At 38.2% G+C, this 26,142-nt stretch overlaps 1 protein-coding gene across 1 annotated transcript; it reads left to right on the top strand.

Annotated features, from left to right (window-relative positions):
- Window positions 1–20,325: 20,325 nt before the first annotated feature.
- Window positions 20,326–22,086, top strand: HEXIM1 (HEXIM P-TEFb complex subunit 1). The gene has a single exon (XM_053694361.1). The coding sequence runs from the start codon at window positions 20,690–20,692 to the stop codon at window positions 21,566–21,568; it is 879 nt and encodes a 292-aa protein (XP_053550336.1). The 5' UTR covers window positions 20,326–20,689; the 3' UTR covers window positions 21,569–22,086.
- Window positions 22,087–26,142: the final 4,056 nt, after the last annotated feature.

Raw genomic sequence — 26,142 nt, 5'->3', positions numbered from 1 at the left:
CCGATGCAGAGAGAGCCACTCTGTGGCCCTCTCTGCACCGGACATCGATGGCCGCAATCGTTGGTGGGTGGGAGCAGATGTGGGAGGCGGGTGGGCGGCCATCGATGGCTTGCTGATGTGCAGAGGTGGGCGGGGTTGCTGGGGGGAGTGAACAGACGCGCGCGTGCAAGGGGGAGGCGGGCAGGCGCGTGCACGGGGAGGGAGAGGGTGGGAACCATTACACTATGGAACAGTTTGTTTACATTTAGAGGGAGAGAGGGGGAATAAAAATGTTAATATAGTTAATCGAAGTGATCTGGGAGGGGGTGGGGGTTTAGTCTTGGGGGGAAGCTACACTACAGAAAAGTGGGGGAAAAAATAAAAAATATTTTTTTTTTTGTAAACTGGGTACTGGCAGACAGCTGCCAGTACCCAAGATGGCTCCCAATAATGTAGAGGTGGAGGGTTAGAGAGCTGTTTGGGGGGGATCGGGGAGGTTTGGGGCTAAGAGGGATCCTACACAGCAGCATATGTAAATATTCTAAAAAAATAAATAAAAAAAATAAAAGATACCTTTTATTTTAGTACTGGCAGACTTTCTGCCAGTACTTAAGATGGTGGGGACAATTGTGGGGTGGGGGAGGGAAGAGAGCTGTTTGGGAGCGATCAGGGGGTCTAATGTGTCAGGTGGGAGGCTGATCTCTACACTAAAGCTAAAATTAACCCTGCAAGCTCCCTACAAGATCCCTAATTAACCCCTTCACTGCTAGACATAATACACGTGTGATGTGCAGCGGCATTTAGCAGCCTTCTAATTACCAAAAAGCATTGCCAAAACCATATATGTCTGCTATTTCTGAACAAAGGGGATCCCAGAGAAGCATTTACAACCATTTGTGCCATAATTGCACAAGCTGTTTGTAAATAATTTCAGTGAGAAACCTAAAATTGCGAAAAAATTTAAGTTTTTTTTAAATTTGATCGCATTTGGCAGTGAAATGGTGGCATTAAATATACCAAAATGGGCCTAGATCAATACTTTGGGTTGTCTTCTACACTACACTAAAGCTAAAATTAACTCTACAAGCTGGGCCAGCCTTCTAATTACCGAAAAGCAACGCCAAAGCCATATAAGTCTGCTATTTCTGAACAAAGGGGATCCCAGAGAAGCATTTACAACCATTTATGCCATAATTGCACAAGTTGTTTGTAAATAATTTCTGTGAGAAACCTAAAGTTTGTGAAAAAATTTGTGAAAAAGTGAAAAAAAAAATTATTTGATCGCATTTGGCGGTGAAGTGGTGGCATGAAATATAACAAAATGGGCCTAGATCAATACTTTGGGATGTCTTCTAAAAAAAAATATATACATGTCAAGGAATATTCAGGTATTCCTGACAGATATCAGGGTTCCAATGTAACTAGCGCTCATTTTGAAAAAAAGTGGTTTTGAAATAGCAAAGTGCTACTTGTATTTATTGCCCTATAACGTGCAAAAAAAGCAAAGAACATGTTAACAGTGGGTATTTCTAAACTCAGGACAAAATTTAGAAACTATTTAGCATGGTTGTTTTTTGGTGGTTGTAGATGTGTAACAGATTTTGGGGGTCAAAGTTAGAAAAAGTGTGTTTTTTTCCATTTTTTCCCTCATATTTTATAATATTTTTAATAGTAAATTATAAGATATGATGAAAATAATAGTATCTTTAGAAAGTCCATTTAGTGGCGAGAAAAACGGTATGTAATATGTGTGGGTACAGTAAATGAGTAAGAGGAAAATTACAGCTAAACACAAACACCGCAGAAATGTAAAAATAGCCCTGGTCCTTAAAGGGCCATAATACCCAAATGTTTAAACACTTGAAAGTGATGCAGCATAGCTGTAAAAAGCTAAAATATCACCTGAACAAAAGCTGAAAATATCACCTGAACAAACCTATGTAAAAAAGAAAGATATTTTACCTCAAAAGGTCCTCAGTAGCCACATCCCATTGTAAATGATTTCTAAGCAGCATATTAGTATGTCTGTCCCGGGACAGCTGAAAGGATGAGCCTTGTGCACTCTCATGTTATTTCCCTATTCAGTGTAACAATGAAATCTCATGAGAGTTAAGTGAAATCTCATGAGATCACAGTAAAAGAGTTCATGACCTCAGCACTGCTGATGCTGATGGGCTGCTGTTCATTTCTTCATATTTATTTTTTTTACCTGCAGCTGGGAGCAGCTGAGTATAACTTTTTACACAGAACTTACTCTGCTGAGCTGAGGAGATTGTGAGGTAAAATATCTTCCTTTTTTACAGAGATGTTCAGGTGATATTTTCCTGTCAGCTTTTTACAGTTATACTGCATCAGTTTCAAGTGATTTAGCATATGAGTATTATGTCCCTTTAAGGGAAAGAAATTGAAAAATGTCCTTGTCCTTAAGGGGTTAAGAAATGAGGAGGAGTTTTGTCTCAGACAAAAACACCCTGCACAGAGAGAGAGGGAGCTTGGTGGAAACATTTTTTGGTTGGTAACTAATTTTGCAATCCTGCTTGCTGCCATCTTTGCTTATAGAAGGATCTGTGTGCAAACACAATTTTCTGTAAGACAAATACATTGGGACACTCTTTGTGAATAAGAGACTATCAAGAATCATTCTCTTACAAATGTGCATAATTCCTCTAAGCATATGATGATAGACATATTTGGATATTAACTGAAATCTCAAACTGGTGACCTGGTAAAGTATCAAGAAATACATTCATTGTTGCTGCAGTCTAATTGAAGCTGATAAATTTAAAAGAGCACAATTTGTATTTTAAACTTGTGTTTCATAGCCCTGTGTAGTTTAAAACTAATCATCATCATTATCATCATCAATCATTAATGCTAAGTAATTTATCTTTGGAAATATATATATATATATATATATATATATATATATATATATATATATATATATATATATATATATATATATATATATATATATATATATATATATATATATATATACAGGGAGTGCAGAATTATTAGGCAAGTTGTATTTTTGAGGATTAATTTTATTATTGAACAACAACCATGTTCTCAATGAACCCAAAAAACTAATTAATATCAAAGCTGAATAGTTTTGGAAGTAGTTTTTAGTTTGTTTTTAGTTATAGCTATTTTAGGGGGATATCTGTGTGTGCAGGTGACTATTACTGTGCATAATTATTAGGCAACTTAACAAAAAACAAATATATACCCATTTCAATTATTTATTTTTACCAGTGAAACCAATATAACATCTCAACATTCACAAATATACATTTCTGACATTCAAAAACAAAACAAAAACAAATCAGTGACCAATATAGCCACCTTTCTTTGCAAGGACACTCAAAAGCCTGCCATCCATGGATTCTGTCAGTGTTTTGATCTATTCACAATCAACATTGCGTGCAGCAGCAACCACAGCCTCCCAGACACTGTTCAGAGAGGTGTACTGTTTTCCCTCCTTGTAAATCTCACATTTGATGATGGACCACAGGTTCTCAATGGGGTTCAGATCAGGTGAACAAGGAGGCCATGTCATTAGATTTTCTTCTTTTATACCCTTTCTTGCCAGCCACGCTGTGGAGTACTTGGACGCGTGTGATGGAGCATTGTCCTGCATGAAAATCATGTTTTTCTTGAAGGATGCAGACTTCTTCCTGTACCACTGCTTGAAGAAGGTGTCTTCCAGAAACTGGCAGTAGGACTGGGAGTTGAGCTTGACTCCATCCTCAACCCAAAAAGGCCCCACAAGCTCATCTTTGATGATACCAGCCCAAACCAGTACTCCACCTCCACTTTGCTGGCATTTGAGTCGGACTGGAGCTCTCTGCCCTTTACCAATCCAGCCACGGGCCCATCCATCTGGCCCATCAAGACTCACTCTCATTTCATCAGTCCATAAAACCTTAGAAAAATCAGTCTTGAGATATTTCTTGGCCCAGTCTTGACGTTTCAGCTTGTGTGTCTTGTTCAGTGGTGGTCGTCTTTCAACCTTTCTTACCTTGGCCATGTCTCTGGGTATTGCACACCTTGTGCTTTTGGGCACTCCAGTGATGTTGCAGCTCTGAAATATGGCCAAACTGGTGGCAAGTGGCATCTTGGCAGCTGCACGCTTGACTTTTCTCAGTTCATGGGCAGTTATTTTGCGCCTTGGTTTTTCCACATGCTTCTTGCGACCCTGTTGACTATTTTGAATGAAACGCTTGATTGTTCGATGATCACGCTTCAGAAGCTTTGCAATTTTAAGAGTGCTGCATCCCTCTGCAAGATATCTCACTATTTTTGACTTTTCTGAGCCTGTCAAGTCCTTCTTTTGACCCATTTTGCCAAAGGAAAGGAAGTTGCCTAATAATTATGCACACCTGATATAGGGTGTTGATGTTATTAGACCACACCCCTTCTCATTACAGAGATGCACATCACCTAATATGCTTAATTGCTAGTAGGCTTTCGAGCCTATACAGCTTGGAGTAAGACAACATGCATAAAGAGGATGATGTGGTCAAAATACTCATTTGCCTAATAATTCTGCACTCCCTGTATATATATATATATATATATATATATATATATATATATATATATATATATATATATATATATATATATATATATATATATATATATATATATTAGAATTTGTCTTCATTGTAGATAATTAAGAATTTATTTCAGCTCAGATAAATTGGCATAGGAGTTGGTTGTTTGCACAAATAATATATATAATTTCTGATGTTTTTAAATTAGAATTATATAGGATAAATTGTAGGCTAAGTAGTTTAACTGTGCTGGTCTGAAAGTTAGTGGCCCATACTGTGGTATTTCATTGTGGTGAGGTAATGAAATTCAATTGTGAATAAGGTTAATTATAAAGGTACATTTGATTTTCTTTGTAAAGGATATTGTAACAATTTAAACTTGTATAGTTTGATTCATAGCTGGTTTTCTATAAATATAATTCAATGTGTTTATAAATGTAACTAATTTGTATATGCATTTTATTGGGGGTTTGTTTTAAAGAATAATTATTAAATATATTGTATTATAACCTGGCCATATACTGACACTTCCTTGTGTCCAAATCCTAAGAATTCTCTTGAAAAATCGTTACACTCTTTGGATGTGGTAAGGGTTTTGAAATACTATGTTGAGGCTACTAAGGATTTCAGGAAGACTTCTATTATATTTGTTGTCTTTTCTGGTTCTAGAAAAGTCAGAAAGCCTCTGCCATTTCTTTAGCATCTTGGTTAAAGCTTTTGATTCACATGGCTTATTTGGAGGCGGGACAGTCTCCGCCTCAGAGAATTACAGCTCCTTTTACTAGATCAGTTGCCACTTCTTGGGCTTTTAAGAATGAAGCTTCAGTTGATCAGATTTGCAAAGCAGCAACTTGGTCTTCTTTTCATACATTTACTAAATTTTACCATTTCAATGTATTTGCTTCTTCTGAAGCAGTCTTTGGTAGAAAAGTTCTTCAGGCAGCTGTCTCAGTTTGATTCTTTTGTTTATAAGAAGAACTTATTTTTTGGATTTAATTTCTCAGTGGAAATAGCTGTTTTTATTATATCCCTCCCTCACTGGCGACTCTTCTGTAGACTTCCACATCTTGGGTATTTTATCCCATACGGCACTAGCTCATGGACTCTTGCCATTTACATGAAAGAAGACATAATTTATGTAAGAACTTACTTGATAAATTCATTTCTTTCATAATGGCAAGAGTCCATGAGGCCCATTACGAAAGAAATTAATTTATCAGGTAAGTTCTTACATAAATTATGTTTTTGCCGCATATTATAGTATGTGATCGGATATGCTCATATAACATAAAAACATGTTAAAGAACATTGGAATATGAAATATTAATATTTTCATGTTGGGTTAGTGCTATTGCGAATATGTCATGGTGTTTGCTAGAGAGACTGGGTTTTTTTCCACTTTTTTTTCTCCAATGACTTCTATGGGGGAAAGCGAAAACACGATCGCAATTTTCGAATTTCAACTTTAAGCGTGTTTTGGGTTACCATTAGCGAAAAATAAGTGTTTTTTTTTACTTTTAATATGAGCGCAACTCGACTACCGCAAACAGCATAACTCTAGCGGAGTTTTCACGATAGTGGGAAAAAAAATACTATGCCACTTGTAATCTAGCCCTAAACATTTTAGGAAGTCCCCAGTAGAAATCCTAATAAAACTACACTGCATTTGCAAAGATACTGTGAAATTTGTAATTATTAGTACAAAATTCAAAATGTATTGTTATCCTTAAAGGGAAATTGTACACTAGATTTTTTCTTTGCGTAAATGTTTTGTAGATGATCAATTTATATAGCCCATCTGGGAGTGTTTTTGTAAAAATGTATAGTTTTGCTTATTTTTTAATAATTGTGCTAATTTTCAGACTCCTAACCAAGCCCCAAAGTGTCAGAAGTATACTGATGTCTAGAGATTCCTGAGGCTCCTGTTTGTATAATATGTCTTTTCATATGCAGGGAAGAGGGGGAGTGTCTGCTAGTCCTGCTTCTCTAGCCCCTTTCACTGTGTGTCCCAGCCTAACCTCATCAATAGTCCTAAACTGGGAGCTTCTAAGTAAGTTTTTTAAACGGTTTTATACTGGATTTTTAGATCTGTATCTGTGCATATTCTTCTTTCTAGTAGTGTCTTACATGCAGGTATATGAAAATTGGTGTATACTGACCCTTTAATGAGTTTCCCTGCCTGCTGAGCAGAGGCGTTCCGTTAGTATAGCCTCAGCCTTTTCTCTAAACATTTCCCCCTGCAGATCTCATTGTTTCATATCGCAAAACGAAAAGGTGGCGATATTGTGTCAAAATACACAAAACACCTATATACCTTAACAGAAGGAGAAATGCATACAAAATAGACATAATTGTAAGATAATACACACTGAAAACATTGTAATTTGATTTAAATTAGCTCTTAAAGGGCCAGTAAACCTAGAAAATAATGTTATATAATTCTGCACATAGTGCAGAATTATATAACATTATATTAGTGCTAGCTTTATAGAACCTAATATTGCCGGTGAATTTTTATTAAAAAATACTGTTTTCCAGACCCGCTCTCTGTGCTCTACTGAGCGGGTCTGTTTTTTTCACTGAGAGCATCTGGCCAGCTGTCTAGTCACAGCCCAGCACGATCGCACCATTACACTCAGTGCATCTCGCTCCTGCTCTGTCTGACAGCGGGAGCGAGCTGCCCTGAGTGTAATGGCGCGGTAGGGCCGGGCTGTGACTAGACAGCTGGCCAGATGCGCTCAGTGAAAAAAAACAGACCCGCTCAGTAGAGCACAGAGAGCGGGCCAGGAAAACACTCTTTTTTTAATAAAAGTTCACCGGCAATATTAGGTTCTATAAAGCTAGCACTAATATAATGTTATATAATTCTGCACTATGTGCAGAATTATATAACATTATTTTCTAGGTTTACTGGCCCTTTAAAGTGAAATGTTCCTTTCCACCAAACATTACTTAAAGGGACAGTGTACGTAATTTTCCCCCCCAATTATCTATTTTACCTGCTGAAGTGTAATATTTGTTTACAATATCTCCTTTACCTTTATTGTCATTTTAAACAACTGTGTTTGCCTGTTGTATACCCACCTATACTGAATATTTCAGTATTTAAATGAAATAGATTTTTATTGAACATTTGTCGTGTTACATAACAGAGTTAAAGCAGTATATATATCCATATCTTAATAGCAATCTTTTATATCACATCATAATCTTGTAGATACACAGGTCGTAAATATCAACCTAAAGTAAATAAGAAAGCTAGACCACCAGCCCAACAAAAGTATAAATATAAAACATTGCCAATGAGCCTTCTGTGGTTGTCCTCGAACAATATATATTTGGTTTATTATTGTCCATATCCCAAAGAGATGGTTTTGTTTGTATTCCACAAATGTTTCAAATTTCAACAAAGATATGATAACATGGTATAACAAAACAAAACAAAAACAACAATCCAAATAAAATGTCTTACAAATTCACTGTTTAAGTTCTTCTTGTTGCTTAATCTTTCTAAATTGCTTACCTTATAAAGATGTATTCTCATACCTTAAAATATTCCTGTATATGTAATTCCCTCTAGGTGAAACTGAACCCCTCAATTCTACTCCTGAAACATTCTCTGCCCCACATCGTTCAGTAAGCTACACCTTGTTGCCCCATAACATCCAGTAGTACCATATATTACTAAAGGCTTCCATCGTGTCTTGGATGTACGCTGCTGTTTCATACATTGAGAAAGTAGTCTTAAAATATGTCAGTATTTAAAGGGACATAATAGTAAAAAAATTACATGCTCTAATCTGAGGGATAACCAACTAGCGGCCAATGGATCACATGTGGCCCTCTGTATTAGTTTTTGTGACCCTGGGAAAAAGCAATGCTAAGAATGTGTGTCATCGTTTTTGTGGTCCCCAAGAAAAATGGAAGTAAAAATGTGTGTTTTGGGGTATTCTGGTGGTGGACAAACAAGGTGGCCAAATCTGGAGGTGAAAACAGCAGATAGAGAATACCTTGCACCCTTTCCTAATTCAAGCCCTGTGCCACTAGTCATTTTTATGAAAATATTTTACTATTTGTGTGTAGCCATAAATGTATATGTGGCTCATTAAGGGATATGAAACCCAATTTTTTTCTTCAGATGGCATCAGAACCTAAGCGCAGCGAAGGGGCTAAGTAGCTCAGCGATGGCAGCAAATTGTAAATACATATGTAAATAATTATATACATATATATTTATGTGTTAATATGTGTATATAGAAAGAAGGAGATGAGGAGCTGCTGGAGTTAAAAGATCCTTTTATTAAACAAAAAAGTTAAAATCTGGGAAGCATCCCACAGTGATAAAGAGGCAGCGCACTACTGCTAACATGTTTCGGCCCTCAGGCCATACTCATAGTGCCCGGCTGTGGAGAGAGAAAGCTCCAATTCGACTACAACTTAGTGATCTTCAATCAAGGTATGCTCCTGGTGATAGGAGGGGGGAGAGGGATTGTATATGTACCGGTCATGGCCAAGATTAAATCTCGTTTATGAAAAGACTCTGTTTGCAGATTGCCTATTTTCTCTTGTTATTGTAATATGTGTATATACACATATTAACACATAAATATATATGTATATTGTGATATACATATATTTACGAGGAACACACAGTTCCCATGGCCCGCAATGTAAAGTCACTTTTCAGTGCCGTTTTTTTTTTTTCTAACACCCCACTCCCGCCAACTTTAGCCACAAAATACTGCCTAGTGCAGTTATTTTATTAAAAAATGATGCTGCTATCTTTATTTTTTTAATAAAATACACTACACAGTATTTTGGGGCCATATTTATAAAATTAACTAGAGATCTGGTTATTTTTATAAGCGCTAATTGATACTGCAAGCTCTCGGTAGCAATAACCAGCAACTTGTAATGGCTGATTAATTATCGAGCAGTAATCTAGCCCTATATACAATGCATAAGCATAAAATGTTGGCTATTCTCCATCTACCTCTGGTTGTGAGTGCTGCCATGTTGAAATATTGTTTTCAATGCATTCTAGTGCTCAGGTGTTTGCATATGGGTATGTTGTCTGACCCCAATCTATCTTTTGGCCTCCACGTAGAAAAACTTGCATCTAAACTTTATCCGAAACTAGGTGCCCTGTACAGAAACATATCCTGCCTCAGCTCTACAGTAAAGGAAAAGATTGTACAGCAAATGCTGATGCCAATCATTGATTATGGGGATGTAGTATATGCATCTGCACCACAAACTCACATTAATAAACTTAATACATTCTGTAACTCGTTCTGCCGCTTTGTGCTACAATGTAATTACAAGACCCCCATTGTGACATGCTAAAAGAAATGAACTGGCTGTCGCTGGAATCCAGACACACCCTGCACCTTTCTAGCCTTGTGTTTAAGAGCATTTCTGGGAAGCTCCCACCCTACCTGAGCAGAATTCTCTCCCCGGCTATTCCCACCTCCTATAACCTCTGATCCAGTACTAGCACATTATTTAGCTTGCCTCAATACAAAAAAGAAAGCAGCTTAATCCTCCTTTTCTACAGAGCACCACAATTATGGAACAACCTCCCGCACACTTTCAAACCGTCCCCAAGCCTAAAATCCTTAAGAGATCCCTCTCTACATATCTCAAAACAAAATGCACCTGTCATGGTTGATTATATATTTCCTACCTGTTCTATGTTAAATTTCGCATTTTTGTGTATTATTATTGTTTTTGTATTTTATTGTACCCTATTGTATCAATGCAATGCTTTGTGGACCCAGGACAAACTTGAAAACGGGAGAAATCTCAATGTATCCTTCCTGGCAAAATATTTTACAAATAAATAAATATGGAGAAAGAAAAATAGAGAATTACAGAATTTGAAGCACCCCCAGGTGCAGTAAGAGCAGGCTGGGATTTCACAGCCTCCCAGCTGACTGTACTCCACAGCTTACTGCACACCCAGGAAAGGAAAACAGTGATGTGATATCCAAAGAAAAATGCAGAGTTATATTTGGATAGACTCCACCAAACACAGCAAGTGTATATTAAAAACAATTTTATTAAAAGTGACGCGTTTCGGGGCGTGTCCGGGCCAAGGCCGAAGATGGCTGCTAAATTGGGAGCTCTATAAAGGAATATTACAATCCGCCTTGTAATTAAGGATATTTTCATCCATCCAGGCAGAAATTGACCCCTATGAAGCTGAGTACACGTTGCAGGCCTGGAATATACTTATATTTAAAGAAAGAGAAGCTTCCCAAACCGGACCGCAGGGATTTCTTGGCGGCCTTCAAGGAAGGGAAACCCAGCACCCCCCCCCCCCCCGGGGAACCGGGGTAAACAGAGTAAGAATTGTACCTCTGCATCTACTCAGAGTTGTGCCTATATCTACCTCCAGCAAACCACCATGGATGAGCTATATCTGGTTGTGAAAGCTCTGATGGAGAAGCGGGACGCATTGATATGCGAGAGAACTGACCGCATAGTTGCGCAGCAAACCGCACCAGGCCTGAGGGAAACCGCAACTAATTACAGCAATATATCGCAGAGTGAGCCGCCACCATTCCCACCTCGCAGCCTGAGCCCTACAAGTAAAGGCAAACAAGCACGAAATGTACCTGAGGTTAGGCCACCTGAGTTGGCTTCAGAGCGCCATGAGCGGAGAGGGCCTGATGGCGTTAGGAGGGGCTGGGGCCTTACTGATGCAGACCGGCACCTCTTGGTTTTGGAGGATCAGTGGTGCTATCCGCCCGAGGGTCAAATATGGAGTCCCGGTCCGGGGCCGGCCCTGTTCGTTGCCTGGGGAGATGCGGCCGGTTTCCCTGGGTGGGGGATGGAGCTCCCTGGCCGGATCTCACTTAAGTACCGCAACTGCCTATTCTGGGAGTGCAATGGCTGGCGTATGGGTGAGATTTATCCCTCTTATCTTCTCAGCTGTCCGAGTCTAGTGGGGACCGGGAGGTCTTTACTTCCACCCTGCCGATATGATCAGACAGGCATTGGGTGACACCGCAATAACAGGGGATGGGGCTGGAATCTCAGGTCCGGCACTAAAAACTTCACCTCCCCTTGTACTGAGAAACTGGACTGCTTTATATAGACTATGTGGGCCGATTGATGCCGGGTAGATATAACTGTTTTACCGAGACTGGAACTGAGGTGCCATGGGTACATATCTTTGATGACGGCCTTGCTCCCTGATATGAACATTGTATAATTCCTAACTGGACCTAACTATCTGTGGCCCTTAATATAAGACTTACATGCCTTAGTCTTACTTAGTTAAGCTTCGCAGCCTACATTGTATGTAGAGGTACTAGCATAGTTTTTAAAAAAAAAAAAAAAAAGAGTTTCTTATCTGCAGAATTCAGGCTCTAATAATTGGGGTATTGTGACAATAGTGGGGGTGGGTGCCCCATCTGCGCTCTACATGCTGCGATCTATAATGTGTACTAAAAACATTGAATGGTGGTATTTCTCATCTATATGTGAGGGAGGTGCATGGGTCACTGCTATACAACTGTTTTTGATTTAAATCTATGACATGTGAAAAGTCTATCAGTTAAGGTTGCCTGTTTTACTATTCCTTTTCCAGCCTCTTTATTTATCTGGATGTGCTATATGAACGGGGTAACAATGTTGATGATATGCTAAATGTATTATACATCTTACTATGCATTTCCCCGCCTGGGCAATTGTTCATCCCTCCGTTGGCTGCACACCATGGTGTAAGAGCCCAGAGGGGCCTTTAGAGAATTGGAGGTTGGTATGAAGATGAATAGTGTAGCGAGACCTTCACATATTAAACCTTGGTAGCATGAGGCCCAGGAGTGACACATAATAATTTAGAGAGCAAACTCATTTTTACTGTGCTGGTCTAATATAATCACTTACCATGGATGTCTGACAGAGGTATGCATGTAGGGCACACTATACCAGGCTCCGATACTACAGTTAAGAAAATATAGAACCCACCGGACTTAGTGGTTTCCAAATATTTTTATGTATAATAACCCTAACAGGTTTCTTATTAATGCGCTGGGTCCTGGTGGGTCCTTGTAGCTATAACCCCCCACACGTATCTGCAATTATTTTCATCAACCGTGGCCCAAGAGGGCCCACTAAATCCTCTAAGGAGCGGTGTCTCATTCATATGTCTGAATAGATTAGGGAGGTTTTTGAAATAAAGCGTATAGAACCTATATTATTAAATGTACTGTTATACTGTTTTATGTCTTATTACAAATATTATGGACACTTAAAGGCCTACATTTCTGTCTCTGGAGCCTCAATATGAAAGCTAGGCCGTAATATTATTACCGTTTATTAACCTATTTTATGTTGTCCAAACTAAACTATATGTATTATAAGTTCTGTTGAATATATCAAGGACAAATACAAGCCTGCATATGGCACGAATTGGTCATTGAAATTGGGCTTATAATAAGATGGATGTTTAATCTGTGTTATTTGTCCTGTTGAAAATGTACTTAGGTAAAACGAGGTGATATACATGGCTAGAAAATGTACTTTTGGGTCAGATGCTACAGATGTGAGGACATGCTTGCTTAATTCATCATGTAGATCTTGTTGTATGTCACACGGGCATGTTGCCATGATGTTTCTCTGTGAAATTGTATTTCTGTTTGCCATCTTACCTCAATAAAAATTATTTAAAAAAAAAAAACAAAAAACAAAAAAAAAAAACCTGTTTCTCAGCCTCTACAAGGGCTGTTTCCTCAGGGAAAGGGTGAAGTGGGCAGGTAGTGAGGTGTGAGGAAGAAAAATAGGGAACTCACTTCATTCTCAGTGGTAGGGGGAAGGTGCTGAGAGTGGTGGAGGGGGTTGCCGGGGGCGGAGATGGAAGGTTGTAGTCTTGTGTTGGGATATTACTTTGGATGTTAATTGTTTGTTGAAAAAGTAGTCTGCCAGGTCTTGAGCACTAAAGGCAGATGAAGGGGGTGGTGCAGGTGGATAAAGGAGAGAGTTGAAAATGGAGAAGAGACTTTTAGGGTTTGAGGAGTGAGTAAATATAAGAGAAGAGAAGTAGGTTGGCTTGGCTAAGTGAAGGGCAGAGGAGTAAGAATAAAGAATGAACTTATAGTGGAGGAAATCAGATTCAGAGCGGGATTTCCTCCAGGCACGTTCAGCAGCACGGGAGCATTTTTGCAGGTAGCGTGTTTGCTTAGAGTGCCAGGGTTGGAGCTGATGACGTGGGGTTTTTCGTATTTGGGGAGGAGCGAAAGTGTCCAGTGCAGAGGAGAGAGTATTGTTATAGTGGGTTGTAGCAAGGTCAGGGCAGGATATTGTGGAAGTGTGGGGAGAGGTGTTTTTAAATAAGGTTGGAGAGTTGTAGAGGATCCACAGTGTGCAGATTTCTACAGGTGCGGGGGCGAGGGGGAGAAGTAGGTTTAGCCTGTATATTAAGCTTAAATGTGAGCAGATGGTGGTCTGAGATGGGAAATGGGCGACAGGTGATGTCACAGAGTGAGCAGAGGTAGGAGAATACTAGATCAATAGAGTGTCCGTCGCGGTGAGTAGGGTGGATTGTGAGAGACCAAAGGAGTTTGTGAGTGAGAGAAGCTTTGAGGCAGCAGGGGCAGATGGGTTATCAATGGGGATGTTGAAGTCCCCCAGGATAAGAGCAGGTGTATTTGTAGAGAGAAAGTGAGAAAGCCAGGCAGCAAAGTTGTCAAGGAATTGGGAGGTTGGTCCAGGGGGGCGATAGATAACTGCCACTCTGAGTGAGAGGGGGGAGAACAGGCGGATGCAGTGGACTTCAAAGGAGGAAAAGGAGAGAGATGGATGAGGATGCAAGTGCTGATAGGAGCAGGAGGGGGAGAGTAAGATGCCAACACCGCAACCATGTCTCTCACCTGGCCTAGCACATTGCAGAAAAGGTAAGTCAGGGCTTAACAAATTTAGTCTAGGAGCCAACCAAAATACTTAGAGCCATATTTTTTTTGTTCTTTAATGTGTGTGTGTGTGTGTGTGTATATATATATATATATATATATATATATATATATATATATATATATATGTATGTATATATGTGTGTGTATATATGTATCTGTGTGTGTGTATTTCTGTGTTTGTGTATGTATCTATCTGTGTGTGTGTCTATCTGTGTGTGTATGTATCTGTGTGTGTATGTATGTATGTATGTATCTCTGTGTGTGTATGTATGTATCTATCTCTATGAGTGTATGTATGTATGTATCTGTGTGTGTACGTATGTATGTATTTGTGTGTGTATGTATCTGTGTGCTTGTGTGTCAATTTCCTCCCCCTTCATGAACTCCAGTGTGGTACAGGGTAATAGAACATAGCAGAAAAGGTAAGTCAGGGCTTGACAAATTTATTTTAAATCTAGGAACCAACCAAAATACTTTTAGGAGCCAGATTTTTTTTTCTTTAATAAATGTATGTGTGTGTTTGTGTGTGTATATGTATGTATGTGTATGTGTGTATATGTGTATTTTACGTGTGTGTGTATGTGTGGGTATGTCTATGTGTGCAGGTGTATGTGTGTATTTGTGTGTGTGTGTCTGTCTATATGTATATGTGTGTATATGTGTGTGTGTCTGTGTGTGTGTATATATATGTGTGTATATTATGTGTATGTGTATATATGTGTGTGTGTGTGTCTGTATATATATATATATATATATATAGTTGTGCTCATAAGTTTACATACCCTGGCAAAATTTATGATTTATTGGCCATTTTTTCAGAGAAAATGAATGATAACACAAAAAAAATTCTTTCACTCATGGTTATTGTTTGGCTGAAACCATTTATTATCAATCAACTGTGTTTACTCCTTTTAAATCATAATGACAACAGAAACTACCCAAATGACCCTGATCAAAAGTTTACATACCCTGGTGATTTTGACCTGATAACATGCACACAAGTTGACACAAAGGGGTTTGAATGGCTATTAAAGGTAACCATCCTCACCTGTGATCTGTTTGCTTGTAATTAGTGTGTGTGTATAAAAGGTCAATGAGTTTCTGGACTCCTGACAGACCCTTGCATCTTTCATCCAGTGCTGCACTGACGTTTCTGGATTCTGAGTCATGGGGAAAGAAAAAGAATTGTCAAAGGATCTGTGGGAGAAAGGTAGTTGAACTGTATAAAACAGGAAAGGGATATAAAAAGATATCCAAGGAATTGAGTATGCAATCCAGTAGTGTTCAAACTCTAATCAAGAAGTGGAAAATGAGGCGTTCTGTTTGATAACATACTGCATTCATCTTGCTATCAATTCTGACCAAATTTCCTGTGCCCTTGTAGCTCACACATCCCCAAAACATCAGCGATCCACCTCTGTGTTTCACAGTAGGAATGGTGTACCTTTCATCATAGGCCTTGTTGACTCCTCTCCAAATGTAGTGTTTATGGTTGTGGCCAAAAAGCTCAATTTTGGTCTCATCACTCCAAATTACTTTGTGCCAGAAGGTTTGAGGCTTGTCTCTGTGCTGTTTGGCGTATTGTAAGCGGGATACTTTGTTGCATTTGCGTAATAATGGCTTTCTTCTGGCAACTCGACCATGCAGCCCATCTTTCTTCAAGTGCCTCCTTATTGTGCATCTTGAAACAGCCACACCACATGTCCTGTATTTCACCTGAAGTTATTTGTGGGTTTGTCTTTGCATCCTGAACAATTCTCCTGGCAGTTGTGGCTGAAATTTTAGTTGGTCTACCTGACCGTGGTTTGGTTCAAACAGAACCCCTCATTTTCCACTTCTTTATTAGAGTTTGAACACTGCTGATTGGCATTCTCAATTCATTGGATATCTTTTTATATCCCTTTCCTGTTTTATACAGTTCAACTACCTTTTTCCCACAGATCCTTTGACAATTCTTTTGCTTTCCCCATGACTCAGAATCCAGAAATGTCAGTGCAGCACTAGATGAAAGATGCAAGGGTCTGTCAGGAGTCCAGAAACTCATTGACCTTTTATACACACACCCTAATTACAAGCAAACAGATCACAGGTGAGGATGGTTACCTTTAATAGCCATTCAAACCCCTTTGTGTAAACTTGTGTGCATGTTATCAGGCCAAAATCACCAGGGTATGTAAACTTTTGATCAGGGTCATTTGGGTAGTTTCTGTTGTCATTATGATTTAAAAAGAGTAAACACAGTTGATTGATAATAAATGGCTTCAGCCAAACACTAACCATAAGTGAAAGAAATGTTTTTGTGTTATCATTCATATTCTATGAAAAATGGCCAAGAAATCATAAATTCTGCCAGGGTATGTAAACTTATGAGCACAATTGTATATATATATATATATATATATATATATATATATATATATATATATATATATATATATATATATATATATATATATATGTGTGTGTGTATTTGTGTGTATATATGTATGTGTGAGTGTGTGCAGTGAGACACTGCAGAAAAATTTTCACTAAAAAAATCTCATCGCAGAAAATAAAAAAAATTCTGCCTCTCGGGCCATCTGTCCAATGCATTAAAAACAAATTTTAAAAGAAAATGTGTTTTTTTTTAAATTCTATTGGGCCCATACTCAGAGGCAGCTGTGTTTTATCTCCCAGGGTTATATGCCTGTTAGATTCCCTGTGGAAAAGGAATGGTGTGTGGGTTAAGCAGGATTAGGAAGGCTGTATACCCTCTGACCTCAGGTAATGGTGACATCTAACCTCTGGTAGTGATGATGTCTAACCCCTGGTGATAATACTAGCATGCCTTCAGTTTTATAGGATGAGCAGTGCTAACACCAGGGTAAAGAACAGTGGCAGCCTCAGACTGCCAGCCAATGTGCTTGCCAACCCCAGGACCCCATACAATGAATTACAGATACCCATATATGATGTAGTGTGTGTGTCTATCTGTATCTATAAGTGTGTGTGTGTATCTGCATGTATAAGTCTAAGGTATGTAGTGTGTGTGTGTATCTGCATGTATAAGTGTATGCTATGTAGTGTGTGTGTGTCTGCATGTATAAATGTAAGCTATGTAGTGTGTAAGTATATCTGTATGTATAAGTGTATGCTATGTAGTGTGTGTATCTGCATGTATAAGTGTATACTATTTAGTGTGTGTGTGCATCTACATGTATAAATGTAAGCTATGTAGTGTGTGTGTGTATCTGCATGTATAAGTGTAATGATATGTAGTGTGTGTATCTGCATGTGTAAGTGTATACTATGCAATGTGTGTGTGTGTCTGCCTGTATAAGTGTATGCTATCTAGTGTGTGTGTATCTGCATGTGTATGCTATGTAGTGTGTGTGTGTATCTGCATGTATAAGTGTAAGCTATGTAGAGTGTGTGCATCTGCATGTATAAGTGTATGCTATATAGTGTGTGTATCTGCATGTGTAAGTGTATGCTATGTAGTGTGTGTGTGTGTGTGTGTGTATCTGCATGTGTAAGCGTATGCTATGTAGTGTGTGTGTGTGTATCTGCATGTGTAAGCGTATGCTATGTAGTGTGTGTGTGTGTCTGCATGTATAAGTGTATGCTATATAGTGTGTGTATCTGCATGTGTAAGTGTATGCTATGTAGTGTGTGTGTGTGTATCTGCATGTGTAAGCGTATGCTATGTAGTGTGTGTGTGTGTATCTGCATGTATAAGTGTATGCTATGCAGTGTGTGTATCTGCATGTGTAAGTGTATGCTATGTAGTGTGTGTGTGTGTATCTGTATGGATAGGTGTAAGCTATGTAGTGTGTGTGTATCTGCATGTGTAAGTGAATACTATGTAATGTGTGTGTATCTGCATGTGTAAGTGTAAGCTATGTAGTGTGTGTATCTGCATGTATAAGTGTATGCTATGTAGTGTGTGTATCTGTATTTATAAGTGTATGCTATGTAGTGTGTGTGTGTGTATATGTATGTATAAGTGTATGATATGTAGTGTGTGTATCTGTATGTATAAGTGTATGATATGTAGTGTGTGTATCTGTATGTATAAGTGTATGATATGTAGTGTGTGTATCTGTATGTATAAGTGTATGATATGTAGTGTGTGTATCTGTATGTATAAGTGTATGCTATGTAGTGTGTGTGTATCTGCATGTGTAAGTGTATGCTATGTAGTGTGTGTGTATCTGCATGTGTAAGTGTATGCTATGTAGTGTGTGTGTATCTGCATGTGTAAGTGTATGCTATGTAGTGTGTGTGTATTTACATATGTAAGTGTATGCTATGTAGTGTGTGTGTATTTACATATGTAAGTGTATGCTATGTAGTGTATTACTGTGCACTTTTGCTAACTTTAAAGACCAGAATCTCGAATATTAATGGGGAATGCAGAGAGCAGTTTTAAAGAATCTATTATTAAATGTCCACTTAAGATAAAAATATTTAGCAATGTCTCTGCAAAGGCTAATTAAATACAGAGCTCACATAGCCATTCCAATGGTTTGAGAGTGTGTTTGATTTGCTGCCTAGGGGTATTAAAATATATGACTTTATTTAGAATTGTATTTATATTAATTTGGATTTTTGATTTATTATGATGAAGCTGTCCCTCTTTTGAATTTTTATATGTTGGGAGGTATGCTATGTTTCTTTTGGATTGCAAACTAAAGAAAATAAAAACTAAAACGGAGGTATATTATCAAAATAGTTCATGCATGGGTCTAAAAACTATAGTGAGATGTATACCTTTAAAGAGGTATGGTTATGATGCATAGGCCTTGCAAATATGCAGGTTTCACACTCGAATCCAGGCCTCACCGACAAGCTGCCAAATACACGCGCACAGCTAAACACAAACAGGCGTTAGTATCACACGCAGACCTTATAAACTGGACACTATAACAAACAAGCAACTGTACAACATGAGATGCCAAATTTATTGGATCGTTTAAAAATGAATGTTTCCACATATCTGGTGGTTTATGAAGTATATGTAGTCTTACTCAACCGATCACACAGACTCATAGGTTTAGTGAGTGAGCGCGATAATACTACATTTGAATTCGCCATGTGCAAAAAAAAAATTATACTTCCTGGTTAGGCCTGAACTCGGCCTTACATAAACGAGGTCGAGCTATTGTATCTATATAAAATGCGCGCGGAGTGATACTAATAATGATCATATGACGTTGCTAACACCCAATAGCCCATAGCTTTTATTAAAGCATTTCAGTCTGATAAGTGCATAATAAAATCGACAACTTTTCGAGATAGACCGAGTAGACAAGACAATACGTAGCAAAAACCTTGCATATTAACGGCAGCATAAACCGAAAATTAATGGGACTCTTTTCACAGGTCTAGTTTATTTTTTATTTGTTTTAATTCGGTCTAGTTTATTTTAAGGAACTATTGTAAATGAATGTAGTGTTTCTAATCACACCGTAATTATTTCCGTTTGTATTAGAATCGGTCATGTTCACGTATTATATTTCTATGAAACTACGCTCTATAAAAATTCTACCCCTCAGCGGAAAAAAAGTGGTATAGTCGCAGGACGCGACTTTTCGTCTGCTGATTGGCTATATGTAAATTGATTGACGGACAACTGAGCAAATCAATGTATTATTTTAGCTTAGCAACAGTCCGCTTATGTATCGGCCAATGGCATATGAGGGGATGCAATGACAAATTTCCCATATTTGATTGGATGATACGCGAAAGATAACAATAGGATTCTGGTAGTTGTAGGGAAATCAACGTTATATACATCGACTATTAGGTTACATGGACTACAAATTCCAGAAGGCCGTGCAGCTAAGAGTAGAGCGCATGCGTACAATTTAGAGAGTTGAATAGTCTATAAAAGGAGACGTTCAAGACGGAATAGTAGCAGTTGGATGTTGGCAAGCGCTCAGTTAGGTGCTGTTCGAAAGCGGACTTAGCAGGCAAGTACTGCGCCTGTGTGTGACGGCCAGGCGGTGGCAGTGTGGTACTGCATTCCAGCGCACACTTGTAAACACTCCAGCTTTTGAAGTGGGATACAAAATATCCATAGTATTATTATTGTCAGCCCGAGAATTTGTTGGGACTCCTTGTAGAGCTTCTGGAACTGGAATTTTTTCCTTACGGATTTTGTATAGTTAATGTTTCAACAGTTGTAAAAAGACTTGATAACTTGAGCAAAGGGTTGTTGGAGCCCCAAAACTCAGCCGAGTTGCCATGGCTGAAGTAAAGCTGCAAGATGCTAACATGCCTTGTAAAAGTTTGGAAGATGGGATTTCAACTTTAAACAGCAGTGAAGATAGTGGGTGGCAACAAAAACAGAAAAATGAGTCCCCAGGAATGGATTGCACCTCATTTTATGACACAGAGGAAAGGCACCATAGTGAGTTAGAGAAACCTGATATTGGGCAGGTGAACAGAGCCAATAACCAACAAGATGAGGAGTGGAAAGAGCTGGGAAAGAAAAAACATCGCCGTCGTCCTTCTAAGAAGAAGAGAAGGTGGAAACCGTACAACAAACTAACCTGGGAAGAGAAGAAGATGCTAGAGGAAAAAGAGTCTAGGAGAGCTTCCATGTTAAGGGCAGAAATGTTTGCTAAAGGACAGCCAGTGGCACCCTACAATACAACACAGTTTTTGATGGAGGACCATGATCAAGAGGAACCAGACTTGTGCCCGCCTCAACGAAAGGCAATTAGCACTCTTATGCCGCCCAATGCCAACACTTCCACCAAAGGTGACAGCAGTGAAGAGGACTTGGAGGAAGAGGAGGATGAGACGGGCAGTGATGGCATGGGTGGCCATGATGGAGCAGAGTTTCTTCAAAAAGACTTCTCTGAAACCTATGAAAGGTACCATGCTGAAAGTTTGCAGGATATGAGCAAACAGGAGCTTATCAGAGAGTATATGGAGCTGGAAAAATGCCTGAGCCGCATGGAGGAAGAGAACAACCAACTGAGACTCCAAGTTGTTGGTAATCCTGACTCCAGGATCAGGGAGCTTGAGACTGAAGTGGAGAAGCTGAAGGAGGAGAATAGGCTATTAAGAGAGAAGGCACAATGTGAACCAGTTGTGGGTAATCAAAGCAGTCACTGAGGCCCACTAGTGACTTGCAGCTCATCAACTGAGCTGTCACTTTCAACATTTGACTCTTCCCCCCCCTATTCATTGTTAGTTAAATTTAATTATAAAAGTTAACATTAGAAACATTTTTACCTCCTTGTGGCAGCTATGATGGAGGAACAACCATTAAATTAAGGAAATATTTTTTTTTTAAATGCCCAAAAATATAATTGTTTAACTCCATACATTTTTTTTTTTAAATTCTAAGTTTACTAACATTAAGATTGGGCCAAGATAACGTTTGTAAAGACTTAACTGGAGATCACATTAAGAGATGTAAACTTTCAAAAAGATTGTGATCTTAAAGTATTGTTTTATGCTGTGTGTGTATATATAAATATATATATATTATATATAATTTTTTTTTTTTTATTAATGTAACAATTTTTTGTTCCCTTTTCCCACCGATGCCTTTTTCCTTTTAACTACTGGTTTATTATTGGGTTTTTCCAGTCTGCAACTTTTTAATAAATGTTTAAAAAGAAAAAAAATGTTTTGTTATAGTTTAACTTTTTTTTTTTTTTGTAATACACTAAATCTTGGTATCATTTAAGAGTACAAAATATAAAGTTGTAGCTGTTTATTTACAAAAGAAACTTTTCTTTATGCTAATCAAAGTTGCGGTTTATCACTAACATTTTTGAGTTTAAAGGGACATTCTAGGTAAAATGTTATATGCATGTGAGTACATTTTAATTTTAAGTCAAAACATTTTGTTACTTGCTTTTATTAGTGTCTGTGTGTGTGTGTGTGTGTGTGTATGTATATATATATATATATATATATATATATATACATGTGCTATATCTCTCTATGAATTGTACATCTACTTTCTACTTTATTTGCACCTTTGCAAAAGCAAACAGTAGAGATGTGTATTGTGTTGGGATTGACACCAATTGTAGTAACAAAACAAGACATTACACCTGCTCAAAAATCTGTCTGTGGCACGTATAGCTTTGATTCTGCAGTTGGTAAAACTGCTGACATGCAATGCCCAAATGTGGATTCTCGGGGTACACAAATATCTCTATACCCTATGCACAGTAAAGGTATCAAAGAGTTTACTAGAAGCATTTTTGCCAATAGATGTGTATTTAAAAAAGTTTCATAGTTGTAAGGCATCTGTGCATGCCAGGGTTTGATAAAAACAGGTGTCAGGGAGCCACTGGCTCCTAGAATTTTTGCCCCTGGCTCCTAACCTTTTGGGTTATGCACCATATATCTATACTACAAATACCACTGTCTGGGTCCGAAAAGTATGTTTGGCTGTCCTAAATATTTTTACTGGCTCCTAAGTTTTAAAGATTAAAAAAGATTTATTATTTATATATATATATATATATATATATATATATATATATATATAATAAAAAAAATTCTGAAATGGTCTTCTACAGATGGGAGTATGTGTTGGGACCAGGATCTAAACAATTTCTTGAATCACACGTGTGCTTCACGTTTAGTCTTCTCTTAGCATAATTTAATGTTGGTTTTATATTAACTAAAAGTTTATTATGCTTGAAAATTGACGAAGATAGATATTTGTGAGGGCCATGGGTAGTTGGAGGAAGCAAAATAAGATTAGAACAATGACCTCTAAACTACAGTGTTTTTTTTTGTCCTTATCTGGCACTGAGGGTTTGTGTCCTTCAGCAGTATTGAACAGGAATCCGTTCATTTATTAGGTAAATAACTGTGTACCTTGCAAGATTGTGTAAACTGGAGTAGTGTGAATACAGTTAACTGGTTATAAATATTTTCTTTTTTTAACTAATAAAAACATGTCGTCAGCTAGGTAAAGGTTTACATATTTAATCCCACTTACTTTGATATTTAAACAAAGTTTGCTTCAGTATAAAAACTATTTTTATTTCTCCTCCAAATGGCACTAATGCCCGCCCCTTAATGTAGGCTGGGTTTTCTCATTACCTATGCAATTCCATTAACCAATAGCAGGGCAGCAAGGATCATCTAATTTTCCTATTTAGAACTGTCTTCTGATCTGTGTTCATGAAAGTGCCAGTAAACTGTCAGAAGCTCAGTGATAAAATATGAAACAGAAAGAGGCGCCACATGTGCGAATCAATAGTACAATGTGTGGTACAAACAGAAGATACACACAGGGTACTCATATTCCTAAAAGGTATTCAGTCATGCCCATAGAAGCAGGCTGGATTTCTACTGCAGTCCAGCTAGCTGAGCACCATCCCAACAATTCCCTACAGTGCAAGGCCACAGCAGTTCAGGAACAGAGGCAGGCAACCAGATGGAAGGGATAAACCCTATAGGTAGTGTAAGCTCAGAGAAGAATACTAAGCATTGAGAGTTAAAAACATCAAAGTGATTTTATTTAAAAACAGCTCATGCTTGATATAGAATAATATCTAGCATAGATGTAGAGAAACCATGCAACGCGTTTCTCTGTGATAACCGTTTCATCAGGCATGTTACAAACTAATCTGTCCTTAAATAGGGCTACGCTACCATCAGGTACTAATCCCTCCCCTTCCAAACACATTCATTATCCAATAGGGACCCTTCGTTTCCACACACCCACATTGTTAGACCTATTAGTTCAATACATAAATGGGAAAGAGCTTTAATATGATCCCTCTTACCTTTAGAATATCTTAAAGTTATAAACATATTGTAAGGTGTCAACAAAGACATTCTACAATATTTTGCTTACCGATACAAAAGTGGATCATAATATATATCTGTTAAAACCAATCAAGCCCAGGGATTAAGCCCCTGTTAAAATATTGGGGCTATACAGACCACGCTCATCATATTTATAACAGTATGTTACGTACACTAGTCTAACATTTCTAATGCATTCTTTTGATATTAAGAGTGGGGACACCTATTGCCAATAACTATTCCCTAAAATTCAGGTATATATTATGATCCACTTTTGTATCGGTAAGCAAAATATTGTAGATTGTATTTGTTGGCACCTTACAATATGTTTATAAATTTAAGATATTCTAAAGGTAAGAGGGATCATTTTAAAGCTCTTTCCCATTTATGTATTGAACTCTAAGGGCTAAAGATGTGGGTGTGTGGAAATGAATGGTCCCTATTGGATAATGAATGTGTTTGGAAGGGGAGTGATTAGTACCTGATGGTAGCATAGCCCTAATTAAGGGCAGATTAGTTTGTTTGTAACATGCCTGATGAAACGGTTATCACCGAGACTCGCGTTACATGGTTTCTCTACATCTATGCTAGAGATTATACTATATCAAGCACAAGCTGTTTTTAAATCAAAATCACTTTGATGTTTTTAACTCTCAATGCTTAGTAGTATTCTCTGAGCTTACGCTACCTATATGGTTTATCCCTTCCATCTGGTTACCTGCCTCTGTTCCTTGCATTGTGGGAAACTGTTGGGATGGTGCTCAGCTAGCTGGACTGCAGTAGAAATCCAGCCTGCTTCTATGGGCATGACTGAATGCCATTTCGGAATGTGAGTACCCTGTGTGTATCCTCTGTTTGTACCACACATTGTACTATTGATTCGCACATGTGGCGCCTCTTTCTGTTCCATATTTTATCATAGATCGTCTATCCCTGTTGAAGTAAGAGAGCTGCCTATTCATCCCCTACATCAAGTATATCATCTTTTGGATATCGTTGGAACTGGAGCTTTAAGTATTCAGCTCACTAACTTTGTATGCTATCTCTTCTAGTACATTTTATGGGATAATGGGACTTTAAGAATACCATTCCAACATAGTTTCATAGGTCTCTCCTGTATCTTTAATTTGTACATTACTTATGTATATTCATTCTAATATTCACATCTGTGCTTATATTGTTCTGCGCGCCTCTTAGAGGATCGTTGTTTCTATATATTATCCTGAACAGCTGCTGCATGCACACTACTGTGCACCACTCCTCACACTATCGCTGTGTGCTCGGCACTGCAAACAGCCCACTGTCTAGGCGCTACTGCACGGACCAAGCCCAAACCCCTCCAGACCGGGGAATAAAAAACTTTAAAGTTGGCTATATCGGAAAGTGCCCAGGGTATTGCGGGAACAAATGATAGTGGAGCCGGCACTTTTTCCACATAAAACATATGAACCCTATTGTCACATTAATAAAACCACAGTATATGGACAATTAAGGTCATATGTTTTGTATGGAAGTAGTGCCGGCTCCACTATCATTTGTAATATGAGGGCAATCACATGATCTGTTTCTATTAATACCCCGCACTCTGCTCTGGCGCATGATGGATGACACGCCAACAGGCTCCTAAGCTTCACAATGAGATTTGCACATGCATGGGTCACAGAGAAGACAGAATGCACATGTGGACCGCCATGACTGTTCTACCTAGGTAGAACAGTTTGATTCGATATACATAATGAGGATCCGGAGGGGTTTGGCAGCACAAAGGTTTATTTTGGTAAATTGCAGGTAAACGAAAAAAAAAATTGTTTAAATATGTTCTTTGCAAAGTAAAAGTTTATGTCACAAAGTTTGCAAACGTATAGTTTTTTTTTTTTTTTTGGTTTACTATCCCTTTAAATGTG

The sequence above is a fragment of the Bombina bombina genome, chromosome 1, assembly GCF_027579735.1.
Source record: "Bombina bombina isolate aBomBom1 chromosome 1, aBomBom1.pri, whole genome shotgun sequence".
NCBI lineage: Eukaryota > Metazoa > Chordata > Amphibia > Anura > Bombinatoridae > Bombina > Bombina bombina.
The sequence above is the reverse complement of the archived record's forward strand: the minus strand, read 5'-3'. Positions and strand labels throughout refer to the sequence as shown.

What these genes read in the sequence shown, in the direction of transcription:
- HEXIM1 (XM_053694361.1), top strand. Translation starts at nt 20,690, where the DNA reads ATGGCTGAAGTAAAGCTGCAAGATGCTAACATGCCTTGTAAAAGTTTG.